Genomic DNA, 17726 nt, shown 5'->3' on the forward strand with positions numbered 1-17726 from the left:
TCCACCAGCTGCATCGCAGTTTTGAAAAGCGATGCCTCTTGAGGTGAATTCTGCCCTTCTCCCTCAGGAAATCATCTCCTCCTCTTCTTACGGGTTTTGATGTCCAGTGAGATGGTTACCAAGGGTAACCATGAAGGAATACTACATTCAAGCAAATCACTTTTATATTGGCACTGTATTTAATTAGAAAGAAATCCTAGGGCCAGTTATACTTAGGTCCTGCCTAGGCTGAAAAAGGGCGTACCAAACTCATCCAAGCACCAGGGCTGGAACCATTTTCTACCTAGGTTTATGGAAATGTAGAAAACCATAGCTCTTACAGTTTGTCCTTGCTTTACCAGAAATATTAGTACTGGTTTTGATGGATGTATACAAGTATGTATCTCAGCCTACACTTACAAACAGGTTCTAGGAAATAAGGATCTGTGAAGATCCTTGAATTATGACCCTAATTTTGACTAAATCAATCCCTTGGTAACCCACCCCCGACCCCACCCCTCCCCAAGGGTGTCTGCAGCAGAAATGCTTTGACCGCGAAGCGAGCACCCGGCACGGCACACTGGCCTCTCGGAGCCTGACGGCCGCCCGCTCTCCCGCCGTCCTCCTCCTGCCAGCCGGCTGCTCTCCAAGTTTTGCACCCTTAAAAATACTGAAAAGAGCCGAGGCACCCCGGCTGAGCCTTCGCCGAGCAGTGAACACCAGTCGCCTAAAAGAAAACTCCGGGGCGGGCGGCGGGGCCGTCCCGCCTGGGAAGGAGGGAGGTAGGAAGGAGGGAGGGAAGGAGGGAGGAGGGGTTTGGCGGGGACCAGCGCCGGCATAAGAGGCGGGCAGAGCCCGGCCGGCTGAGTCGTGCTGTACCGAGTTGTGCTGTACCGAGTCGTGCCGTGCCGACCTCACCTGACCTGACCTGACCCGACCCGACCCGACCCGTGCTTTGCCAGCAAGATGGAGGAGCGCTACAGCAAGGCGGAGACCCTCGCCCTGCGGAGAAAGCACATCGGGTAGGGGCGGCGGAGCCGGGAGCGGGGCGCGGGATGGAGAGGGTCTCCGGCGGTGAGAGCATCTGGCCGGAGCCGCTCAGCTCTGCCCTGGGGGGAGTAGCGGGGGTCAGGGCTGGGCAGTATCCCCCGGCCCCGCCGCAAGCCCCGGGGGGCAGCGAGCACGGCCCCGGGCGGCAGAAGGTCCCCACGGCAGGGGGCTGAGGGGATAGGACACGACCCGTCAGCCCTTCAGCTTCCCAGACCTTCGGGCCACTTCGCTAGAGCGCGGCACATCCAGCGCTCCTGCGCTTTTCAAACTGATAAAGAGCAAGGCGGCCACCGGAGTGTGGTACCCATCCTCAAATCCTGCTGTGCGGGATTGGGGTTTTTTTTGTGAATCAGCCGCAGTCCTTAAAAACTTGGCATGTTTGTTAAATGTAGCTGAAGAGATTTCATAAGCCGTGTCAAACTGGGGGAAATTCAGGACGGCTGCCTGCAGTTGTGACCTGAGCAATAGTCCTGGCTGTGTGCACCTGACCCCACTGTATTGCAATATTACACGATTGTCTCCTTCTTCAGTATGTGGTGCCAAGTGAAAAATAAGTCCAGGTTGTTAAAACCAGCATTGGCTGTTTGCTGACTGCATCCTAAATGTGTGCAAAGTATAGAAAACTAAAAATTCAAAAAAGTCATGGCTTCATAAACTGTGTGCACAAACTTATCTGTAGGGGCCAGCTCAATGTTAAGGGACTCATGCCTGTGCAGGGATTATAAGATTGGTCTGTGCTGGGTGGAAAAAAAAAAAAAAATCACATGAAGTACCGATACCTAACAGAAGAAAAACCTGTAGTCAAGACATGGCCAAGGATAATGATGTGCACTGTTTATAAAGTGTACCAGAGGAACAGCCAAAGATGTAAAAAAAGATTTGTGCATCAGGGCTAGAAACTAGAAGAGGGTAAACAACTTCATTTTCTAGGAGTCACATTTGGGCTTTACAAGCTCATAATATATAGCTGACAATAGGGTTGCATTAGCAGCACTATCTGAGTTATCTGGAAAAGACTGTGTTTATCTGAGGCCATATAAACATAATTAAAAGTTCAGCAAACTTTCCTTGTGCTCAGTAATATCATTCAACATAATTACATAGCTGACATGTTCTCCAAGGGGGGGAAAGAGGGGGAAGGAGTAGAGAGTACTTTGGATAACTTTACAAGGAGCCTGAGTTATTCTGGAAGCCAGTGCTTCTAAAAAAGCCACTTTTAAAGATTTTATCCAAATCAGTCAGGATGAGATACTGAGATTTTTAGGACCTGCTCAGCACCTCTGAAAATAAAGCCTGCAAGGCATTAATGTTTTGTTCTTGAATATGACCTCTATACGGTACAGTCATCCATTGCGTAATGAATTTTTGGCTATAGTATAAAAGAATGCTTAGCAACTTAGTTTTATTCCCAGCAAGTTAATTGGCCATACATGTTCGTAAGGCATGTAAACAAACAGAGCTACAACCTAGAAACGCAGCAGGACATATAAGGACCTGGAATGACTTGCAGTCACTGTGTTCCTGTGAGACCACTTGCAGACAGTCAGGCTTTGAAAACGCCCTTATTAAAGGCCTACTTCTGTTCCTGCTGTGCCTAGGGAGGTGCACAGGGGCTGTTTTTAATTTCTGCAAGAGCCCCACTTGACCACCATCTGAACCACACTCACAAGCTCTTTGCAGAGGGAGGTAGTTGCCTCTGGAACTGCGAAAAATCAGCTCTCTCAACACTCAAAGGAGGAGGAACAACTGGGAAGCCTAAAATGGTGTTCTTTTATAATTAATTTTTTTAGGCCTTCCTGCAAAGTTTTCTTTGCCAAGGACCCTCTGAAGATAGTGCGTGCTCAGGGCCAATATATGTTCGATGAGAAAGGAGAAAAATACTTGGACTGTATCAACAACGTTGCACATGGTAAGGATTCAGCTGTTAAGACTGCTTCTATTCCTTCATTTCTAACAGGGATCAGAACAGGCTTCTTCCAAGTGATGACATTCACAGTGCTTCTCTTGTGTGGTTCAATAACTGACTGCTTCCTAGTAATTAATTATTCTGTTCTGTAGTTGGCCACAGTCATCCATATGTGATAAAGGCTGCAACAAAACAGATGGAACTTCTCAACACTAATTCCCGGTTCCTGCATGACAACCTTGTTCAGTACGCACAGCGTCTTACTGCCACCCTGCCCGAGAAACTCTCTGTTTGCTATTTTGTTAACTCTGGGTATGTCTGAATATTTGTTTTCCATTATGACTATTTTGCTCCTCTTTGAGATGGACACTCAGAACAGCTTGCTCTAAATCTTATCAAGTAGGTCTCAGTAATAAGCAACAATAGTATTTCTAGTACTGATCATAGAATCCTTCTTATCTGCAGCTGTCATGTTTAGTGTGATGGCTCAATGCAAGACAGCCAAAAGATGAAACTGGTCTGCTGAATCCCGTGCAAAAATGGGGGGGAGGGGGGAGCAAGAAAAGCAAATTAGACTGCAGATTGGTGAACATTATGTACAGATTGGTGAATGCTATCTATACATTGCCATATGCCTTCGGAAACAACTAGTCCTCATTAGGTGGTCCTTCTAGTCTGTGACCACTTACATTGCCAGAACAGAAAAACTGCAGGGACTTGGGAGCAGTGTGGCTGCTACAAGTCAGGCTGCAAGTTTGAGTCTTCATCCAGGGAGCAGGTCAGCTTCCTCTGCTGCCTGATGGTACAAACACTGGGGAGGATGGAGCCATCATGGAGGGTGGGAGACTGGGCGGGAGAACTGTTGTTTTTCAAGGGTTTGTGTCTGCGTTGTGCTCTCAGCTGCAAAATGGTCCCATTTGTACCAAGAGGCGGTAAATGTCTACCAGCAAACCGGGGGAGGAAAAGAAAGCATCTCTTTGTTTGCTGTTTATACGAAGAGCTGTTTTTTTTCTTTGCCCCCTTACATGGCATTTACAGTCTCAACCTTAGCATTGTAATCTGTATTGTAACAGAGCTTTCTGTGCTGATTTATTATATCCATTAGTCCTGTGCCTCTTCTCTGTCAGAAGACCATTTTAATTGGAAGTGCTTCCTCATTATTTTGGGCTGTATCTGTTATTATGCAGGTCTGAAGCAAATGATCTTGCTTTACGACTGGCTCGGCAGTACCACGGGCACCAAGATGTGATCACCCTTGAAAAGTAAGTACATAGAATAGTTTATGTGAATGCAGCCAGCAACTCCTGCCATTACTTCAGAAGGCTTTGCAGCAACCCCCTGCTGTTTGTACTCCACTGCCTGCTGAAAGAAAAGCTTTGTTGCTTTTGTACTAGAACATGTTAGGAAATCCCTCTTCTGCATTTTGATAAACACAAGTTTTGAGGATCTCTGAAAAATAAGTTTTTTTAGTGACCCTAGAAGGTCAATTGCCTGTTACAGGGCATTTCCCACACACCCTCCCAGAACTATTCAAACCAGAGACTTGAATGTTGGTTTGAAAAATCAATGAGTGGTCTGGCCACTGGGCTGCTCTGGAAAAGGGTTTTCTGTTTGTCACGCTCTGCTGGACACATTTCTTTTTGTACAAATAAATACTCAATGGTCAAGAAGAAGGATCCTGTAGCTCTGCAACAGTGCTGCACTGATTCATCTCTCCTCCGGTATATACAAATATGCACACAAAACCAAGCAGGTCCAAAATCAGGAGGCACTGAGAGGGCCGTCAGCCTTGGGGAAGATGGACGACCACATCTCTGTGTTTCCCTATCCCAGATGCAGCTGTAGGGTTAGTTACACTGCACTAGGGCTGGATCTTCTTCCCAGGTTGTGATTAGAAAATCCAGCTAGAGCAACTGCAAGAGCATGTTTCTTGATCTGAACAGCACAAAACTTTTGACTCAGCTGTGCTCAGATCCCTGTTAGCCCTCCTTGACTCGTGTGGCTGAGATTGGCTACCATCTCAATCAGAGTGGGCTTTCCATCCTTTCTTTGTGTCCATTGGCAGATTTTGTTGACTGGCTATTAGAAAGGTGTAAAGAATACAATGGAGTTAAAAAAAAATCTGTCTTTCTTATCTATGTGCTACTATGAGATTGTGACGTCTTTGACTTGGCTTGAGGTTCCCTTCGCTTCAAGTTTATGGCTGAACGAAAATGCTTATTCCTTGAATGAAGCTGCTACACGCTTTAGGTTCAAAAGGTTCAGTTTCCTCATTTCTAAATCAATTTGGCTTCAGCAGTAAGCAGCTTTGGCACACTCTGCAATATAAAGCTTTTGTTTTCAAACAATACTCATCCTTCTGAGAGTGGCTTGAGTCAAACAGTCCAGACTGTAGGGCCTTCAGAGCAGGTAGCAGTGTGCTGCGGCTGCATAGGATCCCCACCTTCCAATGCAGTACACACTCTTGAGGATCTTGGCAATGGTGTTGGGGGTCCAGCTTGCAAATCTCGGGTTGGCCAGAGTGGGGCTCACAGGTTGGAAATGAGGGAGCTGGAGCCACCCTTCACCTGCTACGTAAGGCTGCTTAGGCAGTCACCTTAGGGTCTGTGCGATCCAGGGGACATCATCTTGGTCTGTCCCCATGTTGGCACTTGATTTTATGCAAGAGAAAAATCCCCCTAGTTCAAGTCTTACTGGTGAATGAAAGTCAACAGCAATTTCATACTGCCTTCGATAGAAAGACTGAGTAAATTAAAACAAGATCCCTTCACAAACAGTGCTACTGTGTTGCAGATACAGTTGCTTATTCTGGTTTATTTATGGGCACAGTTGTAAATTTAGCTCTTCAATACATTCGGTTAAAAGTGACTTCGATATTTAACACTCATGCAGTGCTTACCATGGCCATGTTACATCTCTGATTGACATCAGTCCCTATAAATTTAATCAGCTGGGAAAGGACAGCAAGAAGGAGTATGTGCATGTGGTAAGTGTGGTTTTTTTGCTTTTTGTCATTTCTATGTGTGTTACACAGCATATTGAATTACCATCTTCTGGTGTAAATATACTTCTGTTTTGCTGATGCTAGAGTACATACACTTGGCTGTTTGTCACTGAATTAAATAGAGCAAAATTGTTTGCTTTTGGATTTCTGAGAGGGTATTCAGCTGTGAGGCTGATTTCCTTCATACTGTTTCAAGCTTCGTGAGTCACTGCACTGTATAGTTACAGTTTGAATAAATCGCCAATATCTGTGTGTTCATTTGGCTGAAGATAAGCAGGACTTTTGGGTTTACTTCCAAAAAGTGGAAAGGCAGAGCCCACAAATTCACGCAGATCTGGGTACAGAGCTTGTGGGTGTCCAGCTGCGTGGGGTACTATTTGATATTTCAGCCTGAACTTAGATAGCTTACAAATACAGAAATCATTCCCAGCCCAGAGACATACAGCAAGCAGGTCTTTCCTATCTAGACCTCTTTGCGTTGTTCACACTGCCAAAGAAGTATCCACCTTTTAATCCTTTCCCTTATTTCCTCAAATTCTCCAAACATTCTTTGTAGAAACTTGAAGGTCATACAGATGCATACCATTATTAGGATGCTGGAAGGGAAGGGACAGACTGGAAAACCCCATTCTCCAGTTGCAGAAATGGATCTTTCTGCAAGTATCTGAAATAAGATGATGGATTAGGACTTAGTATTGTGTCTTGGGGAAGAGGCAGGAGGGTCTTGAAAGGTGGTGAGGTAGATGATGGCTCTTTCAGCAATTGGATCCACTAGTGTTGGACACATCACAGGACTGGATTGAGTTTAAGTGCCTGTAAGCGTTTTTGCAATTCCATGCAGAAATTCAGGCTGTAATAACTTCTATTATCTATCTGTGTGGAAAGACAAGAACACAGAGTAACAGAAAAGAAAGTAAATGTTTCATAGACGGGTAAGCTTTTAAAAATTAAATAAATTATTGCTCATTTCAGGCTCCTTCTCCAGATATCTACAGAGGGAAATATAGGGAAGACCACCCAGATCCAGCAAGTGCTTATGCCGAAGAGGTGAAAAAGATTATTGAAGAAGCACATAGGAATGGACGCAAGGTATGTGTTTTGTGCTCTAGAAATGCTGAGGTTTTAAGTGTGGCTTGGGGGCATGAAACAGGTGACTAAGGACATGTTTCTTTACTCAGTTTCCTTTGCTTCCCCCTGCCCTTCATTTTTCTGTGGTGGGTTCTGTGTTCAAAATGCACAATTTTTCTACCTGATGCTCTTATAATTTTTCTAGGCATCAAGGAAAGGATCAATAACGCAGTTGTAAATAAGCAAATACAACCAAAGCAGTTTCACTTCCTATTTTATGCATTAAAAAGATTGTAAATATTTTAGGGCAACTCTGAGGTTAGCTGAGAAACTACATCACAAATTCTAGCAAGGATATGTATAAAGTCTCCAGGAGGTAGAGAAAATATACTAGATAAAATCTTGATATGGCATTTCTGAGTCTAGGAGCTTAAGCTAACTTTGGAGTCATCTCAAAAACTGAACCTTTCATATACTCTATGACCTTGATAAAAAGAGACAATTTCTGAACAAGTTTACCTAAAATGTTTGTTAATGTTTTGTATGATGGCATTACATTTTGAGACGTATTTAAGACATGTGGGGCTTGATTCAAAGCCCACTGAAGTCACAGAAGACTTGAGTGGAGTTTGGAACATGTTCCCTTCTAGTCTAATGGACTTACATCACTCTTCTTGTAGTTTCTTCATCAACCTTTTTTATTCTCTACTAACGGATAGTTTTGTTTTTTTCTTCCCTTGTTTCCTTTCTTTTGCATATTTCTTAGGTTTTGGTGACATAGACCTGTGGCAGAACAAGTTGTGCTAAAGGCTAAGCCTCACATGCTATGGGAAGCTTCGTACTCTTTGGCCGTAGCATGCCTCTTCAAATATAGTGTATGGTTCTTTACACCTTACTGCTCGGCCTTGTTTCCAGGAAGACTGCACCAGCCCAGAGAGACCTCTTGATGCTCAGGGAGGGGTTCACAAGTGGTGTGGGGATGCAATCCCTTAAATAGCAGACTTATGCTGAGACTTTGGGGTAATATCGTATCTCTGCTGCGTAGATTTCTGCTGTTGACAAGAAACACGTTTTGATGTTCCAGTGTATCTGATCCGCTGCTCTTACCCTTCCTGACTTGAAATAACTTTCTTTTTCATTCCTAGCAACTGGAATTATTTCACCTGTAGAATTTTTCCCCTCTTTTGTCAAGTGCCTCGTGCTGACATTTTTCTTGTGTAGTTAATTGCATTAGGCAGGGGTGCCCAAACCGTAGCCTCAGCTCATCTTACAGCTCAGCTTCTGCCCATCTCTGCCTGGTGTTGAGGACTAAGTAAAAAAGCTGATCACCACGTATACCGATTACCCTGGCATTAAGCAAGTTTCGTTAACCTCTTGGGGATAATGATGTCAGACACTCTTGTGTGTCTCCTGTAAAGTGAAATTTGTAAATAAATTTACAGAGCTCCCAGAAGCCTGATCCAACATCCACTGACACCAGTGTCTTCCACTTCATGAGCTACAGGACCGGAGTTTAATGGAGTTCCTTGTATTCTCATCAGATTGCAAAGGTGGCCCTGGCTACTGCAGATTTGGGCATCCCAGATTACAACATTAATAAATTCTTTAGCAACAGCAGTTCTCAAGAGCTCTCAGTTGTCCAACCCATTGTGTGATTAAATTAAGACACACATTTAAACTGTTTCTAGACTGTTAGATGTTTGTGCAAAGGCCAAGTAGATGAACACAGCGCTCACCTGAGTTTGTTTTTTGTAGATTGCTGCCTTCATAGCCGAATCCATGCAGAGCTGTGGAGGCCAAGTAATTCCACCTGTGGGCTTTTTCCAGAAAGTGGCAGAGTATGTACCTCATTTCAAAAGGGCATAACTGGAAAATTAACCAAAGAAACAGGTTTTTCATGATGGGCTTCTCCAATCAATTCAGCTGTCACCCTCTCTTGTTCTTGGCTATCTGTGGGTCTACTTTTTGAAGAGTATGATTCTGCTTCCATCTTTTATGGAACATCAGCTGACTAATTGTGTTTAGCTGGATAATTGTCTTTCCTTTTCTGTCTTTAATCCTCAGGCCAGAAATTTGACAGAAGGTGAAGCTGAACCGTCACACGTATAAACCTGTGGTACCATTACAGTACCCCTATTTTGCATCAAAACACCTTTTTTTTCCTTAATATTTAACAAACTAAAAAAAAATCAATTAAAATAGCTATAGCTGTGTTTCAGCACACACATTCTTTCTTCTTCCCTAATCTGGTCTCATACTGGAGACTTTCTGTAACCAAAACTCCCTTGTCCTAGATTGCCTACCCAAAACGTGTACTGCAGCAGTAGTTATTCAAGCTATTCTATTTGTTTTCAGGTATGTGCATGCGGCGGGTGGAGTGTTCATAGCTGATGAGGTCCAGGTTGGCTTTGGCAGAGTTGGGAAACATTTTTGGGCATTCCAGCTACAAGGTGAAGACTTTGTGCCTGACATTGTCACCATGGGAAAGCCCATTGGCAATGGCCACCCTATGTCTTGTGTGGTCACAACAAGAGAAATTGCTGAAAGTTTTGGTGCCTCTGGACTGGAATATTTCAATACAGTAAGTTCATAGGTGAAGGTTTGCCTTTTTTTCTTCTGCATTTAGCGTTTAGAATCTCTTCAGGTGGTTCAGCTAACATCTGCATCCTTCACTGTATCACATTACTAAAAGCTCGAGTCAACCACAGTCTGATCTAGAAGCAAGGAGAGAGACTTTGAAATATGCTTTGTACCAATTGGTGTATCTTAATATGGACAAGCACTAGCTCTCTGACAAGTCATTCATTTCAGCTCACATCCATACAGATACATTCTTTCTTACTTCTCGCTCTCCCCTTTGAAATGTTCACCATGCACAACTTCATTCTCTAGGATAGGCTCTGTGTGCTGTCGGGGCAAAACAAAACAGTGACCCTTTAGCAGGAAGCATTGGAGCTGCAGAGGAGCTGCATTCTTGTTTAATGAGTCCTCTTTCTACTACTGTGACTGAGTCATCTTCCCAGCTACCATGAATCCTCCCCACACACACACACACACACACACTTTCAATGGAGCTTAAACCCTCCAGTTCAAGACATACCAGATCTGTCACTGCTCTTCACAGGATCATTTTGCCTGTGCATGCAATCAGCAACCAGTGAGAGCATCTTGAACACTTCAGCTGTGAAATCTTCAAATTATTGGAACCTGAAGCAGATGAAGGGGGAGCCCCTCCCTTGAGCCTCTTACACTGTGCTAAGTGTGGAGGATGGTGCGCCACAGCCTGCATGGCACAAAAGCCACACCTCTTCAAGCTTTCCTCATGACATGCCAAGCCAGAGAGGGCAAGTGAAAAACTACATGGATAGACACAGATGAATGTTTCTGATGTTTGGTTTTTTTTTTTCCTCTTTGTCTTTACTATCAGTTTGGAGGTAATCCAGTGTCTTGTGCTATTGGTTTGGCTGTGCTGGATATAATAGAAAAAGAAGATCTCCAAGGAAATGCTACACGTGTAGGAAATTATCTCCTGGAGTTGCTAGCTCAGCAAAAGGAGAAACATCCCTTAGTAGGAGACATCAGGTGGGTGCCATACAGCAGTGTTTCAGAGAAGAAAAATAACTGTTCTAGAAAAATCAACAAGTTTGGGGTGAGGGGAACAAAGAAACATTATCTCATGATTATGCTAGGCTGTTTTTTAAAATTGGCTACCCAAAACTGATCATGTAAGGCCACATAAGGCTATATATTTTTTTAAAAAGTTAGCCATCCATCTGCATAGTTAGGTATAAGCTTAGCCACTAGAAAAGCTCTGGGCAAGCGTAGGAAGAAGAGCCATCACCGTGCAATAGCCCAGTTGTCAGCACACTGTTGGGGTGATGGTGACCTTATTCCAGTCTCTGGTCCCTTTCATTTGGCAATGTTAGTGTGGGTTTTCCTCATCTCATGTTACTACCATTATGACCACCTTTAGGTTTTGTGGGGTGCTTTTGGGCTGTGGGGTTTTTTTAGTTCTTGTTTTCAGTTAATTGTCTTCCACAGCTCCTTGGCTTGAGGTTTGCATGATAAAAAAGAAATAAAATTATTTTTCTATTTTAAAATTATTAAATTTATAAATAATAAAATTTACTAAATTATTTATGTTACAATTAAATAATTTTACAATTTATTCATTATTTAAGTGGCCACATAGCCTTAATGAGCCAGCTACACTTATTTATCCAGAAATATCTGTTATCTCACTTGATTGTCTGAAGTCACCAGTGCAAAAAGATGACTGAAGAGCTAAGGCTCCTCTTTTTTTCTGCTCCTTTCCTGCTTGCACCCCAGGGAAGGGAATTGCAGTTGTTAGAAATGGTTCTTGCATTTACAGCAGAAGGTTTGGGTTACTGACATTGGATTTCATTTGTCTATTTTTTTCTCTACTCCAGGGGTGTTGGCTTGTTTGTTGGAGTGGATCTGGTGAAAGACCAACAAACGCGAACACCAGCCACAGCTGAAGCCCTTCACCTTATTTACAAGTAAATGTTTTTTGAAACTTATGTGCAGTTATCAGACTCTCCTGATATTTCCCAGCAGTTAGTCATTACTTTCAGTTTAAATTTGTGAAGCTCTCAATAACATAGTACTAGAAAAAGAAGTTTCAAATTCTAATTCAGCCTGTAGGGTCTGACACTAACAAATACAGTTTTATATCTGTGTCTAATACAGATGTTTCCTCTTTCTACAGGCTGAAAGAGCATCACATCCTTCTTAGTGCAGATGGACCCCATAGAAATATACTAAAATTTAAACCACCAATGTGTTTCACAATGGAAGATGCAAAACATGCAGTGGAGACAATTGATGCACTTCTCACAGGTACGTATGCTTTAGTACTCAAAGGGACACTCTTTTTCGTTCAGTTCCAGATGACCCATTAGAAACACCAGCTACCATCATCTAGGCCACTACATGCAAGAGAATGTAATCAATTACATTTCTTACCACTTGTCCAAACTTGTTCTTAATGAGAATTATCATAAATAAGTAAAAAGCCCCATATGTACTTCATCCAGAACGCAGGCAAAATACTGCTCTTTATCTTTTCTCTCACAGACTGTGTTACTACTCATTTTTGGTCACATATGCTGGATGTTAAGGAATGAGCACATTTATTCAGCACAGGCCTAAAACAGACTGCTGAAATACTGGTGAATTTTTCCATAATATGCTCTACCTTTGTGTTTTTGTTTTTTTTTTTTCTTTTTTTAACTGGCATACTGGAACATGATTGTCTGACTGAAATTTAGCCTAAAGGTTTTCAGGCTCTATTTATCTTCTGCCTGGGGACCAATCCAGGGATAAAAAAAGTCGGGTACTATTACCATAAGGACTCTCCAAGCCCATTCTACATTGAATGCTCCCATCTCCTAAGATTATAACAACTGGACTTAGACTAGCACAAACCTGCTGGACAAAGGCAGAATTCAGCTCTGAAAGATCTATCTGAACCTCCCTGCTACTGCTCATTTCATTATTTTCTCTAAATACCCCCAGGCTACACAATCCTGATACATTCATCATGTTTGCTCAGAAAAATGTTTTAGGAGGAATTAATCATTTTTCAGTCATGAATGCTCAGAGGAACAGCTGATTAGGTATTTTTTATTTCAGCCAGCTGTTAAATTGACTGCTTACTTACATCTGGTTCTTTTTAATTTTTTATTACTTTTTTAGAAATGGAAGAGGCAACTGGAATGAAGACAGAAAATAATGCATCTACAAATGTACAGTGTAAAAGAAAAGTATGTTTGGTTGGTTTTTTTTAATTTTTCTTATTCAGATACTTGCTTGGCAAAGTAAATATAAATTACTTTGGTAGAGCATGCCTTCATTTTTGGTGGTGTGAGTGGTTCTGTGCCTTGAAACTGAGCTCAGACCATAATACACCACTAGAAATCCTGAGGGGACTGTGTTACTGGGGCAAATCTAGACAGAGGTGAGTAATACAGACCAATGAAAAGTGTCTTATAGACAAGCCCCTCACCTTGTCTACCTTGTGTGCAAACAGCAATGCGACTTCGGGCAGAAAAAACATTTTATCTCAGCAATCAACCATTTTACTAGTTCTAGGTGTTGCTGTGTGCTACTGGTGGATATTTGGCTTTCTGAGCAAGCCTTCAGCCTGGAAAGTATCCAAGTTTTTGGATAGTTCCGAGAATTTCATTTCCACCATAGCTCTTTCAGTATGAATGGATGGCATGCATCCAAATTAGGACTACTTAGGTTGCAGCCACAGCTTTTGATAAATCATGTATTATTCCTAACACCCTTAAAAACGTGTTCCTTGGTGAGTTTTTCAGTCATGCTGCAAATTATGGGAAGGCAATAGCTCAGCTGTCTAGGGATGTAGTAATTAAGGCAGGATTATTTGCTATCTAGATTATACTAGATTTGGGATGCACACCTTCTCTTAGACATTTGTGCACCTATGGTAGAATTTCTTTCAAAGCTAAGAAGTTGTGCCACTAAGAGAGGAGAGTCAGGCAGAGCTACCTAACCTAATGGGAATCCAAGTGGAATGGCTGCCTGTTGAAAGACACATGTGCTTTCACTGACACTTCATTTCTGTTGCAGACAACTGAAGAGGGGTCTCAACCAGAAGGTACAAATGAAAGCATCGGCCATATGAATGGATCTGCCTGCAGACAAGAAAATGGGCTTTATTCTAAAAAACGCTCCATGCCAAGTAAAAGAATAAGAACATGAACAGCAAAATCTTCCTCATTCAGTCTGAATTTGTGTCCAGCTTGCTTTTGAGATGAAGAGTGCAACAGTCCAAGTCCTAGGATCTATTTGAAGCCTAGTCCTACCTTCCATAAACTGGCTGAATTCCTGTTAGCTTCAGTAGAAGTTTCAAATACCTTTTCAGAAACATGAGAAGTGCACCATGTGGCTTGAAATCTAGATGTGGACAAATGATACACAAATACCTTGGTGCTGATGGTAGGCTTGACATAGGTATACAAACTCAGTGAAATCTGTGGATTTGCTTGTATTGCACAGAATCTGAATTGCTTAACCACCATACAAGCAAATGCCAATCATAATAATTTTAAAATTATATGCTTAATGTGCTATTTTAGAATATTTTAAATTTCAATATGTAATATTGAGATGTTAATTCATTCCCATGTTTTAATGGCTGAGTTCACAAAACAATGCTTGAGAGAGAAATCATTATCTTCCAGTGTAACTTAGGTCCTATGGACCATATTCCCAGGTGATGTAAATTGGTGTAGCTTTGTTAATGTCAACGACGCTCTACCAGGAGTCTACCACTGTGTGTGTAGAGACACAATGTTTATACAGGGTATTCTCACTTGATGGTAAGAGAAAATTAATCTGGATCCTAATTTGCTATGGATAAAGTAACTTTTATAGATAACTATTTATATAAAGTAAAATTTTATTATTTTTTCCCAAAAGTTTATATATTGAACCCTCTCTAGTCCAAAAAATAGGCAAGAAGAGTATATATAACTTCAGACACACTGATTGATATAATTCAACCTGTGGGTCTCTCAAAACGAGGTTCCCAGGGGCAGCCCAGTTTGCATTCCCATGGATTCCAGTTGCTTTGACAGTCGTGGGAATTACTGCCTAATCCTGTTATAGCAGAGCTGTTTTACTTTTTGTCAGTGGTGATGAAGAGTTGCATACCAGTTGCACAGGATCCTGGCACATAAATGGTTATGCTAACATTTGATCACTAAAATGAGAGGACCACTGCAGAAAACATGCATGCAACCACTTTGCAGCCACTGCCTATCTGCAGATACTTCAGACAGACTTTCCTCCTTGTCATTGTTAAATTGCAACAAGAGCACACAAGCCTGCTTCTCTTTTTTAATATATGCATAACTCCATGGTATGGAAGACCCTGAGGGCTTTACAAATAGTTTGTACTTCAGGAAAAAAAAAAAGACAAAATATATTTTCTCTTCAGTTTTAATACCCTAAGTTCTGTTGTTTTGTAATTGCTGCTAATGACCCTACTGATATGACTGAAAACTGAGCACCTTATATAATTTCTTGTTTTCCACAATCACTGTATTAATACTGATGTTTCCAGTGTAATGTCTTCCACCATCCTCAAGCTGGCTTATTTTCTGTTTCATGATCCTTGAATAATTCTTCCCTAAAAATAAATCTCTTATATGTAATTATGATGTCCTCCACAAAGAGTTTTTTTTGTTTTAATTTGATTCTTCAGTAGCAGCTATTTAATGAGGGAAGTAACTACAGTTAGTGCTAGGGGTTGTCTCCATGCTGAAGCAGAATTGTCTGGGCTGCATTTCCCCAAAGCCCTGCATGGCCTTCAGCTGTTAGCAGCCCTTACCCTCCAAGCTAGATGTTATCTCAGATGCCACAAGGCAGCCCCTGCTAACCCTGCACTGGCAGAGATGCCACAGGTCTTTTCCAACAGGAAACTACACAGAGACCTAGGTCAACCTAATTTGGTATGTGTCCAACGGCACAGCTTAGGTTGCTCCCTGTATTTAGTGGGGCTTCTTATATTATGCCTCACCTGCCACATGCAGCAGCAGTAGCATGCACTTCTGGCAAGAAAATGCTTTTGTGATTTATTGGAAGGGTTAAGCTCAAATGCACACAGCCCACCAGTCTATACTATGGCACTGAGTGTTGTGGCAGGTCATTAATATTTCATTTTCGAAAGTATGTCAAAGAGCTAAAAGAAAAAAAAAAAATAACTAGCCTAAACCGGGCAGAGTGAAGTTTATGACTTTATAAACACAAGGGCCTGTACCTACGTCCCTACATCCTGCCTGTGTGTTGCTTCTGCACATGCTTGAAATGCATGGAACAACCATTGCTGCATTCTACTAGTGTTTTTCACCCAGTTTCCGCTTCACAAGTCAGGAAACTTTCTGCCTATTAGTTCTGCTCATTATGCAAGGTGCAAATTACCTAGAACAATTGAGACGTTTTCTTTAACCAAGGGATGCTATCACTTCTGTGATACACACTGGGGAAAAACCCTCTATCACTTAAATAAAAGAATCAAGCCAACAGTTACCAGAAGCTGAGCTGGACTTAATATAACTCTTACTGTATCATCATTGCTGTTCTTGCAGTATCTCAGTCCATCTGCAATATTATGCACAAGCCCTGCTGCAAAGGGCTTACTAATTGGAAAAGGCTAACAAAAGGATGTAAGGAGAAATAACACAGAGAGAGCACTTCTAGTCAGCTGACATGATCAATGTATTCCCTCCATTGAACAGGGAAGGCTTTTTTGCCCTTTCCAATTCTGTTTTCCTTTTTATTCTTTCTACCTGTCCTGGCTGTGCAATTCCTGTTTTTAAGCCATATATGGTTAAACGTTTGCTCTAGACCTTAGATTTGTCAGACACCTCAGAGAGCCAGCTCAACTCACCAACCTGGCAGAAAAAAATAAGACCATGCGTTTTTTTCCCCATCAGTTTTCTGCAAGGCTAAGAAGCAGGCCCATGGAGGCCTGAGCGTGCACAAGACGTGCAGGAGAAGGAAGAGACAGTGGGGTATGGGAAATGCAGAACTGTATCCCAAGTGGGCATCACACACTGGAGTTGGTCACTTTTATCCTTACTCTAACTAATTATCCCGCTGAAAGCTGAATCAAGGTAATTTTTTAGCATTCTCATAGTTTAACCACTGTTTCAATCACTTCCATATTGCACGCTTAGGACTTTTAAGCTAACAGACTGGTTACAAGAAAGGAAAAAGGCTGGTTCTTGCTGCAAATAATGATGGAAGTGTGACACTGTGAGAGCCTGAACCCACCACCAGTTAATTCCCCTATATAAAAGCAAGCAGGATTAAACCTGTGTGGAGTCAGAAAGCTGTGCTGTAGACAGTACAGTTCTGGGGAGGAGAGTCAGAATCAAAAGTTGCCATGTCAATACTACACCGCTGAACTGCCAGAGAAACAGAGCATGCTGCATGTTCACAGCTGTGGAGAAAAACCTCAGCTTCATTACACACTGCAATAGGAATATACTGAGTAGAAGAATTAAGCAGCGGTATTATAGTTTATCTGTTGCTTTTTAGATGCATGGTTTCTTAGACATACAACAGAGTCTTATCAGATACTACATTTATAATCTTCACAGGTGTTAAGCTTGGTGTCTGCAAACTAACACACACACAGAAGAAGCCAGGTCTGATGATATCTGGTAAAAAAAAAAAAAAAAAAAAAGGAGATTAATGAAGAGGATAAAAAAGATAAGCCTGAAACACTTATTTTACATGTTTCATTGCAATGTGCAAGGCATTTCTGGGAAAAAAAAATAATCATAAAACAGAGACAAAATTTCATTTCTAATATGATTAAAGTCTGTGTCAAATGCCTGACTGGGCCTGGAACACCTTCATATTAAAGTACAGCTTTCAGCACCAACATGCAAACAGTAGAGCCTAGAAAAAGAAGTCAAAAACACTCATAAGAAAATTTCTAAGTGGAGAAGGCTGTTTGAATATGTCTTGCAAAATGGGATAGAAGAATTTGTGCAGGTATCTCTTGGATAGTAAGTTCCCAGTGCTGCAGGTATTCCAAGCTAAGAGGTGAAAAACCAGAACGTGTTGAAGAAGCTGCATTCAGTAGTATACTAGAGAAGGCAAAGTAAGGAGCCAGGATGTAAATGAAAGAGTATTTGGTATATTGTACAGTGATGT

At 41.9% G+C, this 17726-nt stretch overlaps 1 protein-coding gene and 1 long non-coding RNA gene across 2 annotated transcripts in view; one reads left to right on the top strand and one right to left on the bottom strand.

Annotated features, from left to right (window-relative positions):
• Nucleotides 1-826: 826 nt before the first annotated feature.
• Nucleotides 827-15214, top strand: ETNPPL (ethanolamine-phosphate phospho-lyase). Its single transcript, XM_051616872.1, has 13 exons — nucleotides 827-1001; nucleotides 2820-2938; nucleotides 3088-3247; nucleotides 4123-4197; nucleotides 5828-5921; nucleotides 6912-7028; nucleotides 8763-8845; nucleotides 9363-9588; nucleotides 10435-10589; nucleotides 11438-11527; nucleotides 11737-11867; nucleotides 12726-12793; nucleotides 13626-15214. Exons 1-13 carry the CDS (start codon nucleotides 946-948, stop codon nucleotides 13755-13757), a joined length of 1506 nt encoding a protein of 501 aa, XP_051472832.1. The 5' UTR covers nucleotides 827-945; the 3' UTR covers nucleotides 13758-15214.
• The window catches only part of LOC127383653 (uncharacterized), a 35304-nt gene continuing 23293 nt past the window's right edge, over nucleotides 5716-17726 (bottom strand). Inside the window, exons 3-4 of the long non-coding RNA XR_007889251.1 lie at nucleotides 8744-17224; nucleotides 5716-6812 (exon numbers count right to left, since the gene is read on the bottom strand). This is a non-coding gene — a long non-coding RNA (uncharacterized LOC127383653). The remainder of the gene's footprint in view (nucleotides 6813-8743; nucleotides 17225-17726) is intronic.

This window comes from Apus apus, chromosome 4 (assembly GCF_020740795.1).
Source record: "Apus apus isolate bApuApu2 chromosome 4, bApuApu2.pri.cur, whole genome shotgun sequence".
Lineage (NCBI taxonomy): Eukaryota > Metazoa > Chordata > Aves > Apodiformes > Apodidae > Apus > Apus apus.